Source organism: Mercenaria mercenaria, chromosome 5, assembly GCF_021730395.1.
Source record: "Mercenaria mercenaria strain notata chromosome 5, MADL_Memer_1, whole genome shotgun sequence".
NCBI classification, from domain to species: domain Eukaryota; kingdom Metazoa; phylum Mollusca; class Bivalvia; order Venerida; family Veneridae; genus Mercenaria; species Mercenaria mercenaria.
Window position 1 is genome coordinate 38610965 of NC_069365.1, and position 26209 is coordinate 38637173.

The window sequence follows — 26209 nt, forward strand, 5'->3', positions numbered from 1 at the left end:
ATGCACAACCTTTCTGTCCTGACTGTACTTAAAGAATTCAATCAATAACCTCTATTTCTGTTTAAATCTATTTTTGAAAATGCCTGGTCTTCACAAGCTCCTGATCGGAAGACAGTGCTAAAAGTTGATTTCAAAAGTATGACTGCCATCCTTACCAAATATAAATACTAAGAGGCAAAAATCTCAAGATGATGCTAGTACAATGACATACAAGGAAAATTGGGACAAGCATGCCAAATATAGACCAAATTCTCCGCAGTAAAATGGTCTGCACTCGTTTCACACCAGACAGTCTATTGATTATCGGCGATGACTGACGTATTTTCCACTTCCTACTTCCGCAACTTTCTGTCAATAATGCCTTCTGAAGCTATATTTACTGAAGAAAACAATTAATTCTCTAGAGCTCAAAGTGTTGTTTTTTTCTAGTAAATTATAAATAACATTCTTTAACTGTCACAGCAGTTTAAATCAACTCCGTACAACCTGGTTCGCAAAGTATTATTCATTTTTATTTCAATTACTGCTAAAATTTGCTTTTAAATACTCTATTAGTTTTAAAGGCAGAACTCAAGTTTGAGCAAAGTTGTAGCGATGACCTTAAGACGCAGTTCAAAGATGGGCCATCTTGACACACACACCTCCACCTGACCTGTTACATCTAAATATACCGGTAGTTACTTTGTCCAAGGTTGAATAAAAAACATAAAATGTCTCATAACTATGTCACTCACTAAGATATAAGGGCAGAGGTCACTGCTTACTATAAATCTAGCTGATATAATGTTTTATTCAAACTAAATTTATACAAAAAAACATCCGTTTTAACTGCCTTCTTCCCATAATATATTCAGCTTTTAAAAATAGGAAAAAAGATGACAGTCATTCTAAATAATTTGCCTTGTTTTAAGTTATTTTTGTCAAGTATACTTTTTAATAACCCCCCCCCCCCCCCCCCCAAAAAAAAAAAAAACACTTGCAATGCAGAGAGCATTAAATTTTCTCTTTTTTTTACATTAAAATGCCATGTTCACAATCCCCCGCAATTGATTTTTTTCTTTCCATTTAGCTAAATTACGAATACACAGGAATTGTTTTGCTGCAGCAATTAGTAATAGTACATGATTATTAAACTGCAATGGAGACTACTCAATCATGTATTGTTTCAAACTGTCATTAACCTATCAAGCAATTCCTTCATTAAAACAGGTCTGACTACCGCGAGTTTTAAAAAAGAATGCCGCCAAACAAATGTCATGGCCATCTAAACAAAAGACGCTTTTGTTTAATGAGGCTTCAACATTATCTCTGCTAATTATACATGCAATTCATATGCAACAACATAATTCTGTCATTGAATTGCAAATTAAATCATCATTTTAATTGAGAAATCAAATTTAAACGTTTTATAATATGACATTAAATACTTGACTGCTTGGCCCAAGGCGAATTCAAGATTTTCTCTTTCGTAAACAAGACATAAACGTGACAGATATGATAACTTGCCCTTCCACCGCCTGCGGCAAATTTAACTGCGATATTTACCATATGCGACAATTAAATACATGAGACTCATTTAAAAAACGTTTCCTAAAATTAATCTTTTTTGACGTCCAAATCCTGGTTGAGGTTATTACAAAATTGAAACAGGATTGTTTACAACTTCCAAGAAGAAAATAGGAAAACAACAAGCTATAATGGTTCAGTACATTTTGGACACCATTTGAGAGTTCAAAAGGAATTCTTAATTTAATTACATGTGTTAAGTTAATTAAAGTTTAAACACCACCATCATTCTACTATTAGATTTAAAGACAATACTCACCTCTACTCAACCTTTATTGTAGGGATAAACCACAACCATCAACCTGTTCTAATGTTTAAAGACACGTACTACATACACTGTTGCAGTCAAAGTATAATTACGAGTCATGAAAGTTTCAAAATAAGACTATAAAAAATTAACAACAACACCTTTAATCAATAATATCGCCATAGTCAAACCTGTGCTAAAACAACTTCCTAATAAAGGCATAAAAAACCTCCCTTCTTATGATGATAACTCATGAATGTTTTTTTCTTGTTTATCCACTTACAGTGTAAACTAAAATATCTGTGTAAACAAACAAACCACCTGTCAACAAAGACCACTTTTTCCATTTCCCAAAGGCATCTTTTTCAATCAATTTAAAAAAAGTTCAAGATCACTCTAAGTTTCTACTCTGACCTCCATATTAAGTAGTATAAAAACAAAATATTTTTCAACATATAACTGCAGTGTTAACTTTTTGGGCTGCTTAATGCCTTTAACAGTTTCATGAGCTATAAGTTTTAAAAATATTCAAAATCTTCTAAGCTTTTATTCATGGCAGCAATTAAAATGCTGGCGAGACAAGGAAAAATGATTCCGATTTTGATAAAATACATTTATTATAAAACTAACATTTGCACAGTCATCTGAACAAGCCGCAAGAGCATGAAAAAAATGTTTTAATGAAATCAATAATGAAATTTTTTCGTAAAATTTTTATGACAGCTATATTTAAATGAGAAGAGAAATCGTTTTAAACAGACAATGATGATATTATAATGAGTTCTTGTTTCAGGTTAGCCATTGGGTACCAATAAAATTGCTAAAGACAAAAATTGCAGATGGTTCCACATTGTCAAATCTCCTGAATTTCCTCTAGACTGTTACCCAAACAAGCAGCAATAAAAGTTGTAAAAGTATTGTGTAGCAAAAAATTTTTATACCTTTTATTTATCAGTGTAGCAGTGGGAATTGTCGGCTACACCATTAAAACATTTGTTTTACTTAATTACTATTTTTTATGTTTTGTCTTTTCATCTTATTTAATGGCGTTGCAGGGTGAAGGCCAGAGTCAAGAGTTTTCAATCCTAAAATGAATCCAACTTTGCTACAATATGAATCCTTCGTGTTAGTAAAACACTGGTTTCATGTTTTACTTTAGAACCCATGATGTAACACAGGAAAAATTACATATATACTTCCAGGGAAGTTCTGTTTCTGACAAACATTTACATATCTTTGAGCTGTTACATGAGGACTGAATCACCATTAAGTTCACAGTAAGACATTAAATGAATTCCAAGAATATCTTTTTTGTTTGCCTCATAGACTATAAAAGTCTTCAAATATAATGGAAAGCTGACATAACATCTGACCTTATGGTACTTTCAGGGACTCTGACAGTAAGGACTTCCCGTTATGATAATTATTACTAATTTCAGGGCCAACTTTTTTCTTTTCAGACTACGTATTAATAGTGAAATAAAAACACCTCTACTTTGCGGCCTATGTAACAGAGAAGTTAAATAAAAAAAGAAAATTAACATTTTGAAAATTTCTCAAATGGAAGGAAAATCACTTGTACTTAATCCAAGTCCTTTCAAAACATTCACTACTGAAGGGAGGTAAACAGTCCTACTTAATTTAATTAATCAGAATTTTCTGGCCTGGTCAACTTCAAAATTATAAGTACAATTAATGTTGCAAATACAACTAGAAACAGAGGTACACTTGAAAATTCCAAATGACCTTAATTCACCGCATTAATGACTGTATGTTCAATACCTTATGCAAATTGTAAAATGTAATTTATTACATTTTTAACTGCGCTAACTGAATCTGGTATACAAATGTCACAGAAAGTGATATATGCACAAATACAAAACAGTTTCTAACTGTTCAGTCCCTTAGTATGCTATGTGGCAGCTCAGGTTTTGTGTTAAGCACATCAGATGTATTTATTTCCCATTATTTCCTGTTCTTAGTGAAAGTTATCTCACGAAAAAAGTTAAATTAAGTATTGGATCAATACAGAATGAATGAGAATTCAAAATTAAATGTTTTGATTACCTCCCTTATATGCCAGTAGATCAACTTGAAATCAAATTGTTCTGAATAACAAAATTTTGCATTAATATCTTAGTATGGCAACTGCTTTAATAATCTCTTTTTAACACAAAGTTATACATTTTTTTTATGCACTTTTAGAAAAAATCTTATGTCTATCAAGTGCCAATGCCAGTATTTCTTGGAATGCAAGTAAACTTCTTGAAACACTCAATATTTCCTGCTGATCTGCTAATAACAACATGCTGACAAGATACATATTTAACAACTGGTCATAATTATATATCCATTTCCTCGGACAGGAAGTTGTAATTAGCTATGAAACAAATATGATAATTACAGCATACCAAATAATGAACAATAACAATGAGAACCAGTCAATAATTATTCCTGTAATGAGAGAACACCAATGTCCGCAGTAGCCTTGACTATCAAAGTCTTGACCCACTGAGTAAGTTATTGCCTATGGAACACCACTGCTGCATTAACTTGTTATGCTGATATTACATTCTGTTTCCTTTTATTACTAATTTGTCATATTTGCTTGTAAACCAATAACAGAAATTGTTCTTTGTTTCATGTAAAATTCAGTGCCATATTTGTTCACTTTCTAGATTTTCACTTAGTTATCTATTCAGTTGTAGAAAAAGATCAAAAACAAAAAAGGGGTGCTGAAAATCATGCAGTGAAATGCAAGTTAACTGTGGTCAAGTATCTTCAAACTGCTGTTTTTCAGAAACAAGTCTACAGGATAAACTTTAATCAACTTTAGTCTTCAAGTTTAAAGCTCGAAAACATGTAAAGATAAGCATGAAAAGCGTCTTCTTTTAAGTTAAATACATTCCATGAGTGAAATAATTATGTCCTCTTAGCCTCTGGATTGCCAGTATGTGCAATGCGCTAAAATAGAAAATTCAGGAACTTTTTTCGACTACACCATAAAAACATTTTTTACTTAATTACTATTACACCTTTATTTCCTAATAGTTTATTTACCAGCTTGTGATGAACTTAGATATATGAAGTGTATGGTCTGACAATATTTATAGTTTGCCACATGGACCAACCACGTGCCTCCGCGAGCGTTCCATACGTATCACAAAATATTGTTGGAGAGAAATTTTAGGTCACATGATCCTGACTTCCATAACCTGCGCGATGTCACATATTGGAATCTGCTTGTCCACAGCTATGTTGATTTAGGGTACTTTAAGAGTTATCTTTTGGCATTTATCAGCATTGCCACATGTGAACCTTACCTCTCATACTAATACAAAATTTTGGTTCTGGAAATAAGATTTCTTCAAGTGACAGGAAATTCCATCAACTCTGACCGCTGATGTACCATATTGGAACTGTTTGCACAAGTTATGATCGAATATAATATGTACTTTAAGAGTTTCATGTATGGATAAAGTGATGACTGGAAGCAAAAATGAAAAACCCAAATTGATCGAACCATTACCTCGTACAATACACATATTACTAAGAAATGATTAGTTACTATGAAATCAGATTTCTACAAGGACAGTGTTTAAATTCAGCATCAATCTATAGTATTAAGCTCTAACAGAAATGAAAAACAAGACAACTTTACAAGTTCTCTTTTGAAAATATTCAAATCCATAGATTCAGGTACCCTTGAAAACAGCCAAGCCATGAAATATTTTGCATTATCTAAATAATGTTTTTTTCAACACCAAACTGACTTTCTATGTCTTTAATTTCTGAAGGAAGGATTGATGATGCAGGTGTAACACATCACATGATTCTGCAATGCCAATGCCTTAGACTATTGTTTTTGTTTAGCTTTTTGTTAAAATTAAATGAATAGATTCAACAGCTACTAAACTTTAAAATCATTAATATTCATGGGGTGGGGAGGGGCTAATTTTTGTTGATTTCTTGGTTGAGTCGATTCATGACACACTTAAAAACTTGAAATCCACCAATTCATATCCCACTTTAGTCAAAACCCTGAAATTTCATGACTCCACCCCCCCCCCCCCCCCTCCCCCTGAAATTAAATGACATCTCAATTGCTTTACTGAATCGAACAGTTTCGAACTTATCACGTATGAAGTTTTAACATTCATTAATAAAATTTTGCATTCCTGTAAAAATAATAATTATGTCTCAGTAGTTTAATAAAAGATCTTCAGGATTTAGCACTTGTAAAGTATCTGTAAGGAGGTCTGAAGTGCAACAATATGGAAATTCCCTCTCCCTAAGGCAACACTTCTGCGACTTTTTAAGTGTATGTGAATGAATATGAAGTCATTTATTTCCCCCTGAAAGTTCAACAGAATTTACAAAACAATTACAGCTGCCATAACAAAGTATGATCATCTTACACCATAATTATAATATAGACATTAATATATCTTAATATTCAAGACACAGTAGAGTCTGTAACTTTCAAATACAAATATTTATTTACATATCATAAATATTTGCTGGATTTACAGCACTCGTCAATTAATTATAAATAACTTCTTTATTTGCTCCATCAATGTGAAAAAAATTCATGTAACATCACTTGAGGTGTTTGAGGAAGCCATCCAGCTTGCATTTGAAGGTTGGTGGTTCTACCAAGTGCCCACTTGTGCCTGAAATAATGCAGGGAGGGGAACCTGGGGTCTTCCTCCGCCAGCAAAAGCTGGAAAGTTACCATAATTATGACTTATTTTTTTCCCCCAGTGCGACATTGAACCCAACCTAAAAAATAACTCGTAAATTACAAAAGGAATAATTAGGTTTTCAATACATAGCTCTGACTGATGAGACAGAGAAAAATAAATTATTCATTCACCATATTTAACTCTATATATATTTCTAGAATGCTAAAAGTCATTAACATACTAACATGTCATACTACAAATTACTCATGTGAAATCATGCAAGTTTTTTTTCAGTGAGGAAGCATTGGCATTATTGCGGCATTATCTTTTATTACACATACATATTTACTGCAAAATTGTCTTTCCAACCTACCTCATTTGTTTTACATGCTTGGAGTTCATTTCATTTCGAAAAATATTTATTATGCGCGTTTCTTTATTACTACATGCACTCGTCCTGGTGACTGTAATATTCATATGTTTCCTGACATTTATAAACATGGGTAATTTCATTAGTTATCTCCCTTGTTTTTGTGGGGGAAAAAAATCCCAATGTTTTAATGTTCAAGACAAAGAAATAATCACAATATATTTTACTCATGATTGCAATTATGTGCCATAGAACTGGCTGTTAAAACAATAAACTTTCTTAAATTAATTACTTCTGCAAAACCAATCCTGCAATTTTTTTTAATAAGGTACATTTCATTTTCTCTCGGATATACATCTCAAGTGTTTGAAGTTATCTGATCTCTATACAAATATTGATCAGTAACTTTATTTAAATCTGGGACAAAGAGACCTAAAACTTCTTTAAATCGGTGACCTTATTCAGAATGTTACCTTGCGTTGAATTATAATACTTCAATTTAAACACTGCAGAGAAAGCATGCAGACTCCTCATTTATGCCTCGTCATTTTTCTCTTCCAGGTAAATTAAAAAACACTAACAATACCTGACCACTGGTAATGTTTTCTGCATAAAACAAAATAGAGGGGAAAAATACTTCTTTGCATGACATAACATACTGAAATCCTAAAATCGGGTATATCACCTTTCAGGGGGGTGAGGGGGTGCCTCTTTATGACTGAATCGGAATGAAATCTTATACAAACGTCGTTAGTAATTTAAACTTCCGATAAAGATAAAAAGGAAATACACAAGTAAGACACTGATCATGTGATCCTTCTGGCGGTTTGTACTTTCGGTCAAAGTCGTAATCCTAGATAAGATTAAAATGCCACTTGTTCAAACAGGAAATGAAATCTTTTTTACGGAAATCATGTAGACTCAATTTTCTCATGTTCCGAACCAAAGCAATTATGATCACGTTAAAGATTAGATTATTTTTCTTCCTTAAATTTCATCTTTACGATCAATCTTCGAATATGCAGGAAATTTATTCAATTAATTTTCAACATTTTCGAGTCTAAAGGGAAGCAAAACAATTAACTGATTCTCCCATAATGCATTTCAAATCCTCCAATTACAATGCTTCATTTCAATTAATAAAACTAATTTCAGTTCTAAAACTAGCAAACAAGATAATTAAAACTCTGCGGAAAATACAAGCTGCTGATTAACTGGACTGACTCAATTGTCTTGCGCATTAAATTGTAATTAAAAGTACTAAAATGGTCCTTTATAAAAGAGCATAATAAATTTATGGTATTATTATTATGTCTACAATATTTAACTTCAAGTTAAACCCCAGAACTCCCAAAATTTAATGTCAGCGCAACTTATAAAAGTTCAATGGAGGAAAAATTTCCTCAATCTTGGATTTTGTGTTAATTGTAAAACTATCATAATTTATTACATGTATGCATTAAAGGAATCTGTAAAACTTTCATAACCAACCTAAAAATTATTCATACACATCCAGGCAATTATATCATAAATTCATTTTTAGCTAACCTGTTACATAAAACAGATTTTTTTTTCATTTTTAAATGTTTATTATGCTAAAATCATGGAAATTATCAATCTGCAACATACAGAGACATATTCTATAATGGCTTTGACTGGCAAGAAACATTTATTTTTTTTAGATTTTCTCTCAAGAAATAAATAACCTAAAACTGTTCCAATCTTGAACTGAATCTTAATGAATATTAATTCACCTAACTTGTGAAATATTTTCTAAAATCTCACATTTCTAAATATTTCATTTTTTTGCCTTATTTACACTGAACCATGTCAAAACGTTTCAACCAAAAATGCTTAAAAGCATGACATTTTACTTACTATGGTATCGATTTAATAAAGCTTTTTTAAATGTTTTTCCACCATTTTGTTTCTCAGGACACGACAGATCAAGACCCTGATCGGGATCCTCAGGTCCGACACTTTCTTGTTCCGAAATCACAGATACATTTGATAATGTGGAGTCTCTACGAGTCTTCTTCACAGATAAATCTAATACTGGTGGTTCAGACTGGGTCTCAAACACAGGAGAGTCTTTAAATTCTGCTTTTATCGGTCTCGGCTTTACAGGCACCGACGGCTGCGGGGGAGGCACAATAGCTGAAGCCGGTGGAAAAGCCATAGGGAAATACGTGCGTGGCATCACAAATGGAAATTGTAAAGGCTGTATAGGCTGCGGATGATGAATAAATGGATGAGTTGGAATGAATGCTGGTTCCATCTTGATGGGGCCCGGTGTCGGCATAGCTGGGGGTAAGTAACCGCACTCCACCTTCACTACCGAACCACAGTAATTTTTCATGAACATTTAATTACAGTTCCCTATGCTGAAATGTCTGCAGATTTCAATCAATCATTTAAAATGTACTTTCAATAGTAAACAGCCTGCATATTAATATCACCACACATAATAATCTTCATCAAATATATTCATACTAATCCACTTTCAGATTCTCCCTCAATCTAAATTTTCTTTATTCAGTTTGTTAATTTTCACATCTGCCATCTTTTTCTCGTTTTTAGCAAAAACTACCTTTTTTTAAATAATTAAGTTCCTGCTCCAATCCACATTAAATAGGATAAATCCATAGAACAGACTAGGTATAAAATATTCACTAACTCTTGAATAAAAAAATCCGATACTCCTACATTCGGTCTTGTGACACAATGTTTTCCTTAAACTCGATACGTAAACTTCCCTTCCTATTGCCTGTATTTCTGTGTTCTTATTACCGCTTTATCTCAATATATCTCAAAATATTTTTTTCAAAAACACTGATCCATGCTACACTGCGTAAAGATTTAAATGTCTATAGGCGGTGGTTATTGCCTTTAGCCACAGTGTAGTGACATGTTTAAACCAGCTAGACAATACCGATAAAGAATAGGTAGTACATAGGAAGTATTCCGCAAAGTGTATGACTGCATGAATACAGGAACTGAACTATAACTCTGTCAACCATCGGAGGTGTCACATGATCACTTCAATGATTATCTAGGTCAAACGATTAGGTTGAAAACCCAACTTATTTGTAAGGTTATACCTAAACATTTTAAGTAATGTCCATGTAACATGAAATTTTAAACATAGTTTTATCAATAAAGGTGTTTGTATTGACACAGTTTGATTATATTTCGAAATTTTCTTATTTTTGTACTACATTAACTTCCTCAGGTCAACCTACATGTCTGAAGTATATACTAAGACACACATAAACAAAGATTAATGATCGTTTTCATTATCTTATACAAGGCTAAAGATTGTATTTATTGGGTTCTTAGGTTAGACAACATTGTGTGTACTGATTAATGTTTAACAACTCTTCTAGTCCGCTATTATTCAGACCCTACATTTAGTTAATTTGGGATAACCCCTAACTTAAAATTTATATAATTATGTCCATTTGTTACTTAAGAAACAGGTCCAGGGCAAAAGACTTCTAGGTCAAATCAAACTCTAGCCTTCAGCTGTCTCTCTAAGGGAGTGTTTCATTCTCTTCTGTTCCTTTTGTGTATGAGCATAGATCACAAAACAAGACTAAGACTTTTTTCTCAAATGTTTTTTTCTTTTCGGAAACACTCCTGGTGTATGAATGAGAAGACACATTACTGCCCTACAATAAATGTTTAAACAACCGACTGCCTAGGCAAAGGTCTCCATGACATTTTTAACAAAACAAGCAAATTAGCAGCAAAGAGTTTAAACCACTTGTAGCTAGGCTAGGCCAAGGTCTCAGTGACACAATTTAGCAGTAGAGAGTTTAAACCACTAGTCGGCTAGGCCAAGGTCTCGGTGACAATTTAGCAGCAGAGTTTAAACCACTAGTCGGCTAGGCCAAGGTCTCGGTGACACCATTTAGCAGCAGAGAGTTTAAACCACTGGTCGGCTGGGCCAAGGTCTCGGTGACACCATTTAGCAGCAGAGAGTTTAAACCACTGGTCGGCTAGGCCAAGGTCTCGGTGACACCATTTAGCAGCAGAGAGTTTAAACCACTGGTCGGCTAGGCCAAGGTCTCGGTGACACCATTTAGCAGCAGAGAGTTTAAACCACTGGTCGGCTGGGCCAAGGTCTCGGTGACACCATTTAGCAGCAGAGAGTTTAAACCACTGGTCGGCTGGGCCAAGGTCTCGGTGACACCATTTAGCAGCAGAGAGTTTAAACCACTAGTCGGCTAAGCCAAGGTCTCGGTGACACCATTTAGCAGCAGAGAGTTTAAACCACTAGTCGGCTAAGCCAAGGTCTCGGTGACACCATTTAGCAGCAGAGAGTTTAAACCACTAGTCGGCTAGGCCAAGGTCTCGGTGACACCATTTAGCAGCAGACAGTTTAAACCACTAGTCGGCTAGGCCAAGGTCTCGGTGACACAATTTAGCAGCAGACAGTTTAAACCACTAGTCGGCTAGGCCAAGGTCTCGGTGACACCATTTAGCAGCAGAGAGTTTAAACCACTAGTCGGCTAGGCCAAGGTCTCGGTGACACCATTTAGCAGCAGAGAGTTAAACCACTAGTCGGCTAGGCCAAGGTCTCGGTGACACCATTTAGCAGCAGAGAGTTAAACCACTAGTCGGCTAGGCCAAGGTCTCGGTGACACCATTTAGCAGCAGAGAGTTTAAACCACAAGTCGGCTAGGCCAAGGTCTCGGTGACACAATTTAGCAGCAGAGAGTTTAAACCACAAGTCGGCTAGGCCAAGGTCTCGGTGACACCATTTAGCAGCAGAGAGTTTAAACCACTAGTCGGCTAGGCCAAGGTCTCGGTGACACCATTTAGCAGCAGACAGTTTAAACCACTAGTCGGCTAGGCCAAGGTCTCGCTGACACCATTTAGCAGCAGACAGTTTAAACCACAAGTCGGCTAGGCCAAGGTCTCGGTGACACCATTTAGCAGCAGACAGTTTAAACCACTAGTCGGCTAGGCCAAGGTCTCGGTGACACCATTTAGCAGCAGACAGTTTAAACCACTAGTCGGCTAGGCCAAGGTCTCGGTGACACCATTTAGCAGCAGAGTGTTTAAACCACTAGTCGGCTAGGCCAAGGTCTCGGTGACACAATTTAGCAGCAGAGTGTTTAAACCACTAGTCGGCTAGGCCAAGGTCTCGGTGACACAAATTAGCAGCAGAGAGTTTAAACCACTAGTCGGCTAGGCCGTCTCGGTGACACAAATTAGCAGCACAGGGTTTAAATTCTGCCTGGCTAGGTTAAGCAGAGCTCAAGTAACCGATGATAAGTCAGTATGGTACTGACATCTTTTTTTTGTTGGGTTTAACATCGCATCAACACAATTATAGATCATATGGCGACTTTTCAGCTTTGATGGTGTAGAAAGACACCAGATGCCCCTCCGTGCAGTATTTCATCACAGGCGGGCACCTGGGTAGAACCAACAACTTTCCATAAGCCAGCTGGATGGCTTCCTCACATGAAGAATTCAACGCCCCGAGTGAGGCTCGAACCCACATCAGTGAGGGCATGCGATTTAAAGTCGGCGACCTTAACCACTCGTCCACGGAGGCCCCCTTTATGGTATGACATAGACACAGCATTGTTTGTAGTACATGAGTAAAACATCATCAAGAAATGGCATCCAGTTAAACAAAACAAAACAAAACATAATGTCATAAAGAACAACTTCTTAACATGGCACACATGAATACAGAAAAGACTGAACTGAAATGAACTGAACTAGATCCAAGTGGTAAGGCCAACAGTTCATGGAAAACCCCTGTCCTCATAATTAATCAACTCTGAAAACTGTTGAAATGATACAACAGGTATGCACATCATGCTAGTCAAAAGCTGCCATATAAGAAATTTATTACTGACACTGCGGCTTTGTAATTCTTGTCTAACAGTTCAAAGCCAGGCAAAAATCTTCACTTACTTTGAAATCTTTACACATACATCAACATTTCTTTGCCTTTTGTCACACTTTTATTGCCCAGAAAATAAATGACTAGTGTCAGGGCAAGTGACATAAATATCTACAATACTGAACAGGTGTTATACACCATGCTTTCAAGAAAACAAGAGGGCCAAGATGGCCCTAGGTCGCTCACCTGAGAAACACGCCATAATACACCATAACAGTGTAAACATAGACCTAGTGATTGCATGGAAAAAAATATTCTGACCAAGTATCATTAAAATTGGAGCAAACACAAGCATTTCTTTTATTTGACCTAGTGACCTACGTTTTTACCCCAGATGACCAATATTCAAACTTGACCTAGATTTCATCAAGGAAATCATTCTGACCAAATTTCATAAAGATCAATTGAACAATACAGCCTCTATTGCATACACAAGGTTTTTCTTTGAGTTGACCTAGTGACCTAGTTTTGACCACAGATGACCAATAACCAAACTCTACCTAGATTTTATCAAGGCAATAACTCTGACCAAATTTCATAAAGATCAATGGAAAAATACAGCCTCTATTGCATACACAAGGTTTTTCTTTGATTTGACCTAGTGACCTAATTTTTGACCAAAGATGACCCATATTCAAACTTGATCAAGATTTTATCAAGGCAATCACTCTGACTGAATTTCATGAAGATCAATTGAAAAATACAGCCTCTATCGCATACACAAGGTTTTTCTTTGATTTGACCTAATGACCTACCTTTTTTTCCCCCGATGACCCATATTCGAAGCTGACCTAGATTTTATCAAGGCAATCATTCTGACCAAAATTCATGAAGATTATTTGAAAAATACAGCCTCCATCGCATACACAAGGTTTTTCTTTAATTTGACCTAGTGACCTAGTTTTTGACCCCAGATGACCCATTTTCGAACTCGGCCTAGATTTCATCAAGGTTATCATTCTGACCAAAATTCATGAAGATTACTTGAAAAATACAGCCTCTATCGCATACACAAAGTTTTTCTTTGATTTGACCTAGTGACCTAGTTTTTGACCCCAGATAACCCATTTTCGAAACTCTGCCTAGATTTCCTCAGGGTAATCATTCTGACCAAAATTCATGAAGATTAATTGAAAAATACAGCCTCTATCGCATACACAAGGTTTTTCTTTGATTTGACCTAGTGACCTAATTTTTGACCCCAGATGACCCATTTTCGAACTCGGCCTAGATTTCATCAAGGTTATCATTCTGACCAAAATTCATGAAGATTACTTGAAAAATACAGCCTCTATCGCATACACAAAGTTTTTCTTTGATTTGACCTAGTGACCTAGTTTTTGACCACAGATGACCAATAACCAAACTCTACCTAGATTTTATCAAGGCAATAATTCTGACCAAATTTCATAAAGATCAATTGAAAAATACAGCCTCTATTGCATACACAAGGTTTTTCTTGCATTTGACCTAGTGACCTAATTTTTGACCAAAGATGACCCATATTCAAACTTGACCAAGATTTTATCAAGGCAATCACTCTGACTTAATTTCATGAAGATCAATTGAAAAATACAGCCTCTATCGCATACACAAGGTTTTTCTTTGATTTGACCTAATGACCTACCTTTTTTACCCCCAATGACCCATATTCGAAGCTGACCTAGATTTTATCAAGGCAATCATTCTGACCAAAATTCATGAAGATTATTTGAAAAATACAGCCTCCATCGCATACACAAGGTTTTTCTTTAATTTGACCTAGTGACCTAGTTTTTGACCCCAGATGACCCATTTTTGAACTCGGCCTAGATTTCATCAAGGTTATTATTCTGACCAAAATTCATGAAGATTACTTGAAAAATACAGCCTCTATCGCATACACAAAGTTTTTCTTTGATTTGACCTAGTGACCTAGTTTTTGACCCCAGATAACCCATTTTCGAAACTCTGCCTAGATTTCCTCAGGGTAATCATTCTGACCAAAATTCATGAAGATTAATTAAAAAATACAGCCTCTATCGCATACACAAGGTTTTTCTTTGATTTGACCTAGTGACCTAATTTTTGACCCCAGATGACCCATTTTCGAACTCTGCCTAGATTTCATCAAGGTAATCATTCTGACCAAATTTCATGAAGATCAGCTGAAAAATACAGCCTCTATCGCATACACAAGCGAAATGTTGACGGACAGACAGACAGACGACGACAGACAGACGCCGGACATCGAGTGATCAGAAAAACTCACCTGAGCATTGCACAGGTGAGCTAACAAAAAAGGTTGGTGCTTTATACTAGTAATACTGTTTCCAGTATACAGCACAGAAATGCGACTTGCACTTGCAGCAGCATGGCGCTACAGAATAGCAACACTAAATGCTGCATGGCACAGGCATCGGACTGCTTGATATCAACGCAGACTGAACTTTATACAGCATCAATGAAAACCAACCACTTTTAAAGCTAAACCAGGCATCATGCAGTAGCGTTTAGAGCAACGAACAGTAAGATTTTTCAAGCCACACAGCACATGAAGGTACACTGAGGTTTTCAAGCAGTCAGGCTTCAAGGGCATCAAGAAACAGAAAGCTTTCTGAACTTCACCAGGTATCATAGAAAGCAGGGCTTCGGAAATTTGCCGGTTTGTCGGTTTTGGACCGATTTTTGACTTTTCGGACCGATTCGTGAAGTGAAAAAACGAAAAAAATCGGTCCCGTAAAAATGGAGAAAAGTATATATTTCGGTCTTATATCTCAATACACGAGCACCTGCCAAGTAGGAAATTGTTGGTCGCACCTTCAGATAATCAATAAAAGTGTCAATCGGTCTGATTGTCACTTTGATAATCAGTCCGTAATTAGCGCGTGACGCAATCAGTGCTCGCGCGGCACATCCTTTAATGTTTGCAGACAGCCGACTGCGGTGTATTAAACATTTTTGACTGGTTTCCTAACGTTTCTGACTGGATCCAAATCATTTCGACGGGGATCCACTTCTTTTATTTAGAATCCGACGGATGGTTTATTTCAAAAGGCTATGTTTGATCACGGTAACAAACAAATGGTCGCTGCATTTAATCAAAGAGGTATAATTGTACATTATAGGTCTTTGATTTAATGAGACATCACACGGAAAACCGATAAAAATAATTTTTATAATTACTTGATTTGAAAAAATTACATGATGCATTTGTTGGGGCTCAAGTCGAAACAAATGCAGAAAATCGTCTTTGCAACCCGACTGTACAAAAAAGAAAAAAATGGACGGGCAACCACGAATGATAAAGAAAACCGGAGTGGCACTGTTTATCAAATCGGTCTTTTAAAAAACGTTTCAAAATGAAATTTTGTTTACATCAGAAGAGAACATATAACTTTATAAAATGTAGTTGCTTATTGAAGTACAACGTAAGTGAAATGAAATATCCGTGGCCAACCCGCGTGACGTTTTGGTACTATACATGCGGGAAATTCGATCTCAGCGTTCAAATAACGTACACATTCGGTCCGCAGCAGAGTATTCTTTAAATACTGAGGCTGTTTAGCAGAGAATATGTGTCGTGTAACTCACTTTGACGCATTGTATTTTATAGAATTCCGTCAGAAAATGAGGAAACATCACAAAGTATCTGCCGCGTATACGGTAATGAAGTCACGTGCGTTGGCTTTTAGACTAGTTACGCACACGGTGTCAATGCCTCGTATTATCTCGGAAAAACATTGAAATTTAAACAAAGTAACGATCACACATAACACTGAGTAACTGTCTTCATTGTATGGTAACGCGCGGTGACTGGTAACTCAGTTTTAATGCATGACATGCTTATTTCTTTACCCTATCACGTTTTACAAAATATGTAATATTGGGAATGCGGTGGGTGGGGTAGCGCCGATGTCAGGATTTTCGTTTCGGACCGATTGAGTTATCAAAATTTCCGGAGCCCTGATAGAAAGTAAGGGTTTTTCTTACCATAGGCAACAAACATAATTTTTTATCTTAAAATATATTTTTATGAACACACATGAACCACTGACATTTAACAGCCATTTTTGTTGAATACAGTCTAACCTGTCTTAAGCAGCCAGCCAGGGGAAAAAGACAACTTGGCCGCTTAAGCCAGGTGACTGCTGATCGAAGGGGCTGCCAGTATATATATATTTCAGACTTCTGACCAGTGTTCAATCATGACTTTAGCCTTTAGGCCCATTTCGTTTTTGTTTTATTCTTATCATTTTACCAGGATATATTGACATGCATATACCTTCGCAATACAAAATTTAATGGTCTTTTTAACAATCAACAACTCTGGTGTGTTTTTTACAACAAAAATGGTCACAGACGATTTTCCAACTTCAAAACAAGTTTGTTTACTATTTTAACCATTTTGGTAAAGGGAAGTTACTCTCCGCGCCTACTGTCTATGCTAAAGACTGCCATAACCGTTCCTTAAAAGATCGAGTGGTTTATATTTCTTTCAAACAATATCAATTTCATTTAAATTTAATGGTATTTTGATGAAAGAAATATAAAAAAAATCACTAATAAAAGATTGATTATTATCTTTAACCGAGATCAAACTGTGAACAACAAAACTGACATGAGATGACACGCTAATTGCCGATAATTACTGGCCATTTGATCGTAACAGAAAGAGGATCACACCTTTGGTTATCAGTTTGAATTGAGAAGCTCATGTCATTTTGTTATTTTTGTGGTGAAGTCACGCGAAACTTCCGGTAGCAATCACGTATTTCTCAAAATGTCATCACTGTACTTCTATTGTCTACCGGCCGTTCGATAAACTTCAGCGCCATGTGTCTGTCATCGGTGGTTGTTTTCTTGTCTGTTGCTATGGACAAGGCTTGCAATTTAGCAACCTGTTAAATCCAATTCTAAACATGGCCGGGGGACTGACTGCTGAACGTCTAATGCAGGCCGTTTTAGGCTTTGGGAGGCAATCTGATGGCCGCTGGCCGCGGACAGCAGGTGACAGCCGAATCAAAGTATAAAATACAGGGAATTTTGTCAGGGGGGCGTTTCAAACTGACCGTTAACGTCAGGTGACCGTCGATTCAAGGTGACAGTTAAGGCAGGTTAGACTGTACTGTAAATGTATTATGTGTTAATTTATCCAAAATGTCATTAGACTTATTTTTTTCATCTCTGCAAAATTTGTCTTTCTTCATAAACATCATTTACAAAATAATCTTTATCAGTCTGTAATCAAGATCTTTTTCTCTTTATAATGCGAGGAAATTTGTGATTCTTTCAGTCCAGTTACCATGGCAACAATTTATTAAACAGGTTTAAGGTTACCATAGATGGGTTTGATTACTGTGCTGTCATATAACTTATGAAAGCAAGGCAATATTCTTAAACTATGTAACTTTACCAGATTTTAAACAATCTACCGTAGATACCCATGTATACTGCACACCCGTGTATAATGCCCACTCCCGATTTAAGCCCAAAATTCTGGGGAAAAAAACATTTTTGGTCAATTTTGAGGTGGATGGAAAACGAGTAATTAATTTTATCTCCGCAGCGGACAGCAGCATTGGTCTCGCGGTACTATCGATTTTTGTTTTCTTGAAAATAAAACCAGTAAAATAATGTTATATTTGTTGTTTTACCTTTTTTAGTTTAATATTTTGAATAAATTTAAATTTTTGTGATTTATTAACATTTCTTTCATCAAAATACTTTTAAATTTATATGAAATTAATTTTGTTTGAAAGAAAAATAAACCATTCGATCTTTTACGGAACGTAACGGCAATCTTAGATTTTAGTGGTGACAGTAAGCGCGGGGAGTATTTTCCCTTTACCAAAATGGCGAACATCGGTAACAAACTTGTTTTGAAGTTGGAAAATTGTCTATACCTGTGTAGGGAGTATTTTCCCTTTACCAACGAACATCGGTAACAAACTTGTTTTGAAGTTGGAAAATTGTCTATACCTGTGTATTATGCGCACCCACGATTCGAGGGTGGTCCCGGGGGTCAAAAAACTGCGCATTATACATGGGTATCTACGGTATAAGAAAGCTAAAAAAACAAACTTTATAAAATTGTGAGAAAACAACAACAAAACAACTGGAGAATATTAAAGCTGCATGTCTTCAGATTTATGGTGTTTTTTTGAAAGTTTAGAAAATGCTTTCATTAGTAAGCAACTGCCTTGATTGAAATGAAATTATAGAGCGATTTTGTGCATGTTAGGAACTTTTTATCTAAAGGATTCGATAAAATATGTAAATAAAAAAATCCTGAAAGCTATTTAAAAGCTATTTAAAAATCTACCTGTTTATCATTTTTGATTTCAAATATCAACTGCTATCTGTTTTCATTTCTTTAAAACTTTTCTTTTATTTTGAGGAATTTTCAGTTTAAAATCGTATATTATAGTACTGAAATGAAAAAAATGTTTGTTTAGTCTTGGTAGCAAATTAACAAGATTTTAACAAAATTTCATACTTTAAATTACAGCTTATGCAAAAAATACCTTCAAATTTTACTTTAAACAATTTACAGACATTAATATTTGTTATGAGCAATTAACATTTGAGGTATGTCCCTTTAAATATTGTCTTAAAATACTGATTGAAAAACATGTTTGTTAGATCTTTTCCAAATAAGGTAAAATTTGATACGGGCAACGCACTATCTGCACTACCGGTAAATTTATCGGACAGGAAATAAATAGAGTAATCTCCTGTTGGGAAGTGGTAGATAGTGTTTTAAGGCCAAATATTATTAATGAAAACATGTGTTTCCGGTCTTCGTATTGCTCAAAATACAAATAATCATATTAAACTGTAAAATAGCTACAATGCTTCCCTTTCTAAAGATTATACATATCCTTTTTTTTATTATGAAAGCCTTTTTTTAAGTAGATGACTTTTAATCTATTTAAATGAAAAATAAAGACAGAAAATGGCAGCTAGACGATTATGTTACAAACACTGGCTTAGATGTATTAATGGATCGCCATAATTTTATTTTAACGGTACTTGGTAAAGTCCAAAAACAGGTAAAGCAGGTGCATTATCCTATAATTGGTGTTCATTTGTATATTATAGTCTTCTTAACTCTAAATACGATGCGTTAATCCATAACAGATTTATAGTCGAGTGGATAGTGTGTTGGACCTCTATTATTTTTATGTTTGTATGGTGTAGGTTCGAGCACTTTTTTTTTTAAATGATTTTACTTATTCTATTTTTGTAGGTCTTTTTTATATCGTCTTTTGTATTTAGTATTTCTTTCATTCTTGCAAGAGTTTTCTTTATTCATGTTAATAGATTTAATGGCTATTCTAATATGACATCCTCGATCAATAAGTACTAAGTATAACTGCACAAGAAAATCATAATACAAATAGTTTTACCTGTATTCTTCTCCAGGTAAAAACATGTTAGAAAATTTAAAAAAAGTAGCTCGTCCTGTATTCGAACCAGCACCGTAAGCTTACAAATCATACGTGTTAACCACTAGACCACGCCGCTACTTACATCGGTTTTGCGATATAAGATATTTGTCATGTAATGTTTCCACCTGATTCCCTATTTCATTGTTATGGGTTGATCCGGTATTAGTAAATAAAGGCCACAGTTATCGCGTTTTGTTAATATGAACAATTGTCAGTTATATTAACTTTAGTAAGGCCAATGATATCTAATTTCAAAACCAGCATAGGTATACTGCTACTTAGACTAGCCACTAGACTGATAATAACTATATTTCTATATTTTTCCCTTTTTTGACAAATTCAATTTCATAGAGACAAAAGCCAGTCTATTTTAGATTTTCACACAGGACTGATGTTGAAATATGATATTGGACATAGGATATAGACTGGCTCAGTTCACTACATTCAATCATAAAAATGTAAAAAGATATATCATAGTCTAGGAGCTAGTCTAACTGCTACTATGCTACTGTGGAAGTCCAAGGAATAATTACTAGCGTAGACTTTTCTACAAACACACATGCACAATTACTGAAAGTTCAAAAATGGATTAAAAAAATCACATTTTAAATTCTCTTCTCATTTTATTGTCATATATCAACGACGCCTTGAAAAAAAACATGACACATCAACTATGTAATATAGGATATGCATAAAGTCACTGTATAAAAACTGTTTACGAAAAGATATATGGGAAGTTATTAATTTCAAACAAGAGTTCCGTGCCTAAGGACGCCCACTCTCTATTTGAAAAGGTTGTTTTCAGCCTGTTTTTTGCATATATATGTCACATAATATCAAGTGCGTTTCAAATAAAACCATAATTTTACTTCCCTTCATCCTGTGAAGCATTTCCGGACTAGAAAATTTATATACTAATTGTCGCCAGACAAAGCTGAATTTAATAAATACATGTATATTTGGTGTAATCTAAAATTCTACGGCTTCAGAGACAGGATTCTTGCTGCCAATATAATCCGGTAACAATGGAATAGGAAATGAGAGAACTTTTCATCAAATTTTCTCAGACATCTTTGTATATTAAAGAGGCCATAATTATACAGATTTATTTTGTTGGGTTTTTAACATAGCACCGACACAATTTTAGGTCTTATGGCAACTTTACAGCTTTAATGGCGGAGGAAGACCCCAGGTGCTCCTTCGTGCATTATTTCATTATGAGTGGGCACCTGGGTAAAACCTGACCGACCATCGGTAAGCCAGCTTGATGGCTTCCTCACATGAAGAATTCAATGCTCCGAGTGAGGATGCCATATGTAGTAGTAAACTGATTGTTACTACATGGCATTTAAATGAGCCGTGCCATGAAAAAACCAACATAGTGGGTTTGCGACCAGCATGGAGCCAGACCAGCCTGCGCATCCGCGCAGTCTGGTCAGGCTCCATGCTGTCCGCTTTTAAAGCCTATTGGAATTGGAGAAACTGTTAGCGAACAGCATGGAGCCTGACCAGACTGCGCGGATGCGCAGGCTGGTCTGGATCCATGCTGGTCGCAAACCCACTATGTTGGTTATCCCGTGGCACGGCTCAAATATGAATACAGTTCTGCAAATACAATAAATCTATATATTGTGTAAAGTTAAATATATGTGATGAGGATTCGAATTCCAACATTTGAAGTAAATATCTAAAGATCAAATGATTTAGCTCAAGATGGGTATTGGACATCTTTAAATAAATGTTGAATTCTCCTATAGTTAGTTGAAATTGCAATAAAAAATGCCAAAACTTGTCCATCAAATATCAACCTTTAGCCTGCTTTGCCTTTGCACCAATCTTGGTCTGCACTGTTCGCTATTCAGTCAGTAAATTTTTAGTGAACATCCCTTTGAATAGTAAATGGTACTGTCAGAATTGAATGATAGATCAGTCTATTTTAGAAATTTAGCAGGGTAAAGGTTAAAGAGCCAGACAATTTAGATTTTTACATGAACAAAATCACAGACTTTAATATCTGTATGTAGCTTTTCCAGCATCTTCTTGCCTTACCCCACCCATCTTCTGCCCCTCCCCATCTTCTATGATACAAATAATCTTATTGCACTCAACATGCACAAGGAAGAACAAGGCTGATGATAAATACTCTAGACAGCAGAAAAGTGTAACTCACTATTATTCTGTGATTTGATTGACAGCACACCTATTCTCATCATGAATTTGCTGTTGGTTACAATTTTGGACAGAAGTTACTTATTCCTGACTACAGTATTTCGAATTCCCATGTCTACTTACCTTACTCTGTTTTAACGAAAGAAAATAATTTCTAATATTACCCAAAGTTACAGCATTCCTCTGATCTGGCTGTAACAATTTATGTTTCCAATTTATAGTATCAAAAACAGTTAAGAAAAACAAAAAAAGAACAAAACAAAGCAATATTTTCACCTCCTACTGTCATTAATTTATAATTTTAATATAACTTATTACAAACTTTTTTTGTTATTTTTGTAACTAATGGCCTTAAAAAATACATAAAAAAATTTCATGTGATAATGACATTTTCAAATAAAACAAGAAAAGTTCAGAGAGTGGGAGTATAATTTTGTTCAGGGTCATGAATACTAGACATACTGTACTTAACTCTGGCAAATGTTTTCTAAAACAGTTTTCAGGCCATGCTGAAACATATGTCTTTCTTCTCATAATTATGATATTGTGTTTCTTTTATAGCCAATGCAATCATTAATGAATTATGCTATTTCAGTGCTTTTCATGACTTTAATTTACATGAAATTTTAAGTGCAAAACTGCACCCACACTGAGTTCATCACATAACTAAGAGTGGCGTTTTTATAAAATTAAGGGGATAGAACTCATTGTTGCTTATAATATAGTTTCTAAAATGTAGTATTATGGATGTTTTTTTCTGTTTTTGTTTTTGTATTTTTACTATAACAATTAAATCTTTATGAATAATTGTAAATGTATATTTGCACACATAAAAAATGTGAAAGTCGATTCACAAAACTATATGTATACATAAGAGAAAAAGAAAAAGAAAAAGATTATGTGAAGTAACTGAAACACTTAGAAGTGTATTATTATAGCACAGAAATTTCAAGAAAAAGTTGTTCTTTGACATTTCCTTTGTATTTATTGTGGCATCTTCATGACATTGTGCAAATTATCTTTTCGAATTTGAGAAGTCATTGTTGTAACGACTGAATCCAGACAGAAAAAAAACTTTAATTATGAACTGTCATACATTATATATAACAAACTGTATCATGTGTTTTTCAGTTTTTGAAATAATTTGAAAAATCATGTATGATATGTGATTCTGTCTCATTTCAGTTTGAAATTAAGGTGAACGATAAACATTTTAATCATAACATGGATTTGCCACGTCGCTTAACTTATCAATTCATATATACATTCTTATTCACACTGAAAAGGTATTTACAAAAACATGTTCAAACATATCCTTCATTATCAAGTAGACTGTTTACTGATCTAGGCATTATTAAAAATCTACCTGGGTCATATTATGTGGGTGTTTAGATCAGTGTAAATATTGCCTTATCAAAATGCAAACAGACTTGATTTTTTCATAAATCATCTCACAAGCCGACTTATGTGTGTACAAGACCTAATTTCAACCTTTTAACAGCCTTTTTTTTAAATAAACAACCAAACATCAAAACAATGCAATCATAAATCTCACACTAGCTGTCTTTATAAATGGTTCTTAAGTATATCAAAATATCATGCTCCCGCCTGTATTTAATACAAAAGAATAATTTGAGGAACTCAATCAATATACTTTCTACAGTACATTTTGAACCTAACAGGTCTTGTTAATCAATAATTACAACACAATTAAATGTATGAAAGGTGAAAATCTGAGTTTGTTAGCTTTTTATTCAAAAGTTTAAATCGCTGATCACCTCAAAAGCACGTATTATGCACTGTTTTTGAGCAGTTTTAAAGCTGAAATTTATCCCAAATCCCACATCAAAAAGTGTTCATTTTCTCATTTCTGGGTAAAATTCCCTTCCTTTTTTTTCCCACGTAGTGAGCTTTTCTTCTTAAATGTTATATATTTATAACAAAACTACTTTTATTAAGGTGCAATTTCCCTCTATTTTAGTCATTATCACAGTAATCACATATTGTTTATATGAAGTTATAACTTTATTTCATTCATGAAATTCATTTTCATGTCTTACCTTTTCCAAAGAACAAAGTGTACTTGGGTATCGTTGGTATAGAGGATAAAGTGATGGGTGGTCGCATGTTCGATAACAATTTAAGCTAAGACCATAGTAGGTATTTCATTCATTTTCTTCTATATGTCTTTGCAGTCAAACATCCAGCAATAATCCGCCCTCTTCCTTGCAAGGGAGACAAGCAGTACTATTATGAATTATTCTATGAGCATGTTTACTCACCTTTATATCCTATCAAGAAAAATAACTTACTACCATACTGCAGGTATGAATCAAGCAGTGGTTCTCTCCCTTTCGTGAATAAGCCTGAAAACTACATACACAGAACCTAGGTGGAGTAAATTTAAATCTACAACTCAGGGTTGTCGGGCGCGACATGCCTCCAGACTTTGAGCTTCTTCTTCTTCTTGGCGTTCACCCGAGAGTCTGAGCTTTATATTCGACATCCCTTACTATTCCCAACATCCAATAAACATTTATACCAATTAGTGCATAGTGTATTCATCTGCTGCCACATGCCACTTGATATTTGACATCAGTTAAAGAAAGAGATAAACCAACAACAGCTTTGGATGTAGAACGCATCAAGTAATTGGTCAGTATGATTAATTTGATCCTCCTTTATACACAATGACAATCAAAAAAGACAGTGCCAGGTATCAAATGAAAAATACTCATCTGTTAACTTGCAGCAATGTTTTACTCATGTATACATTATTTATACATGTTTTTACAGGTCGTTTTTACCAGCGGAATTATGAAAACAACGTTTAAAGTAGCAAATTATTTTCAGCAATTACTAACTTCTGGATGTCAAAAAAAGAATTACAAAATTAATCTCCAGTAGTGCATTCCTAGAATTACAGACAATAAATATTAACTTCTCCACAAGATTATATTATTTAATATCTAAAAAATGTCACAGAGACTGGTTAATCACACTGGACAAAGTTTTCCCTTATATCATGTAACTGAAATATTTTATTATATTTAATATATATACAGTATCTTTGATATATCAGATATTCAGTTCAATATCTCTATTACAAAATTTAATGTATGTTTAACTGCCTTTTATAAATTTCGAAATTACCTCCCTTTAAGACAGAACTATTTCACAAAGTGGTTATGTCTTTTGATTTCAATACAGTTTACCATTTCAACTATTTATTTCAAATTTTTTGGGACATGTCAACAATCTAAAAACACTGCTTGAAGTTCTGAAATTAATTTATCCCATATTTTCTGCGAATACATTAGTATTGTTGGTATAAAATTTTACGGTTTCAACAAAACTATTTCGTGCCGACATGGGTTTGTGGATTTCAAACCTAATGAAAAATTTGTTTATCCATCAGGATTACATTCCATGGACTACAGCATCCATACAAATCAGTTCCCCCATCTCTTTTAGATTTGGCTCTAGACAATACACATATTATATTTTCTACATATTTCCAAGAAAAAAAATTACAGAATATGAATATCTCTGAAATAAAACTTGCTCAGTACTCCAAAAGCATCAAATTTGATAATAATAAATTCACAGGATGTTAACATTTAAAACAAAGAATATTTTAGTTTGTAATACCAGACAAAGGATAGATATATATTAGTGTTATTTCTAGAGATGCAGAGGGACACCCTGTCCTGCCCATCTGAACTGACGCCCCGCTGCCTCCTGCCTTTGATCTTCTGCTAAATCCTGTCCATTAAAGTTTATCTGTACAGGTTACAATTATCGATGAAGTGT

At 34.6% G+C, this 26209-nt stretch overlaps 1 protein-coding gene across 9 annotated transcripts in view; it reads right to left on the bottom strand.

The window, feature by feature from the left end:
- Positions 1 to 26209, bottom strand: part of LOC123556906 (ets DNA-binding protein pokkuri-like) — a 135169-nt gene that overhangs the window by 50667 nt on the left and 58293 nt on the right. Inside the window, exon 1 of one of the 9 annotated variants that reach the window (XM_045347972.2) lies at positions 8747 to 9851. The exons of the other annotated variants lie outside the window; for them this stretch is intronic. Coding sequence (XP_045203907.2) covers positions 8747 to 9233 — 487 coding nt within the window. The 5' untranslated portion in view covers positions 9234 to 9851. Of the gene's footprint in view, positions 1 to 8746; positions 9852 to 26209 lie in introns of those variants that run through there. 9 annotated transcript variants of the gene reach the window in all.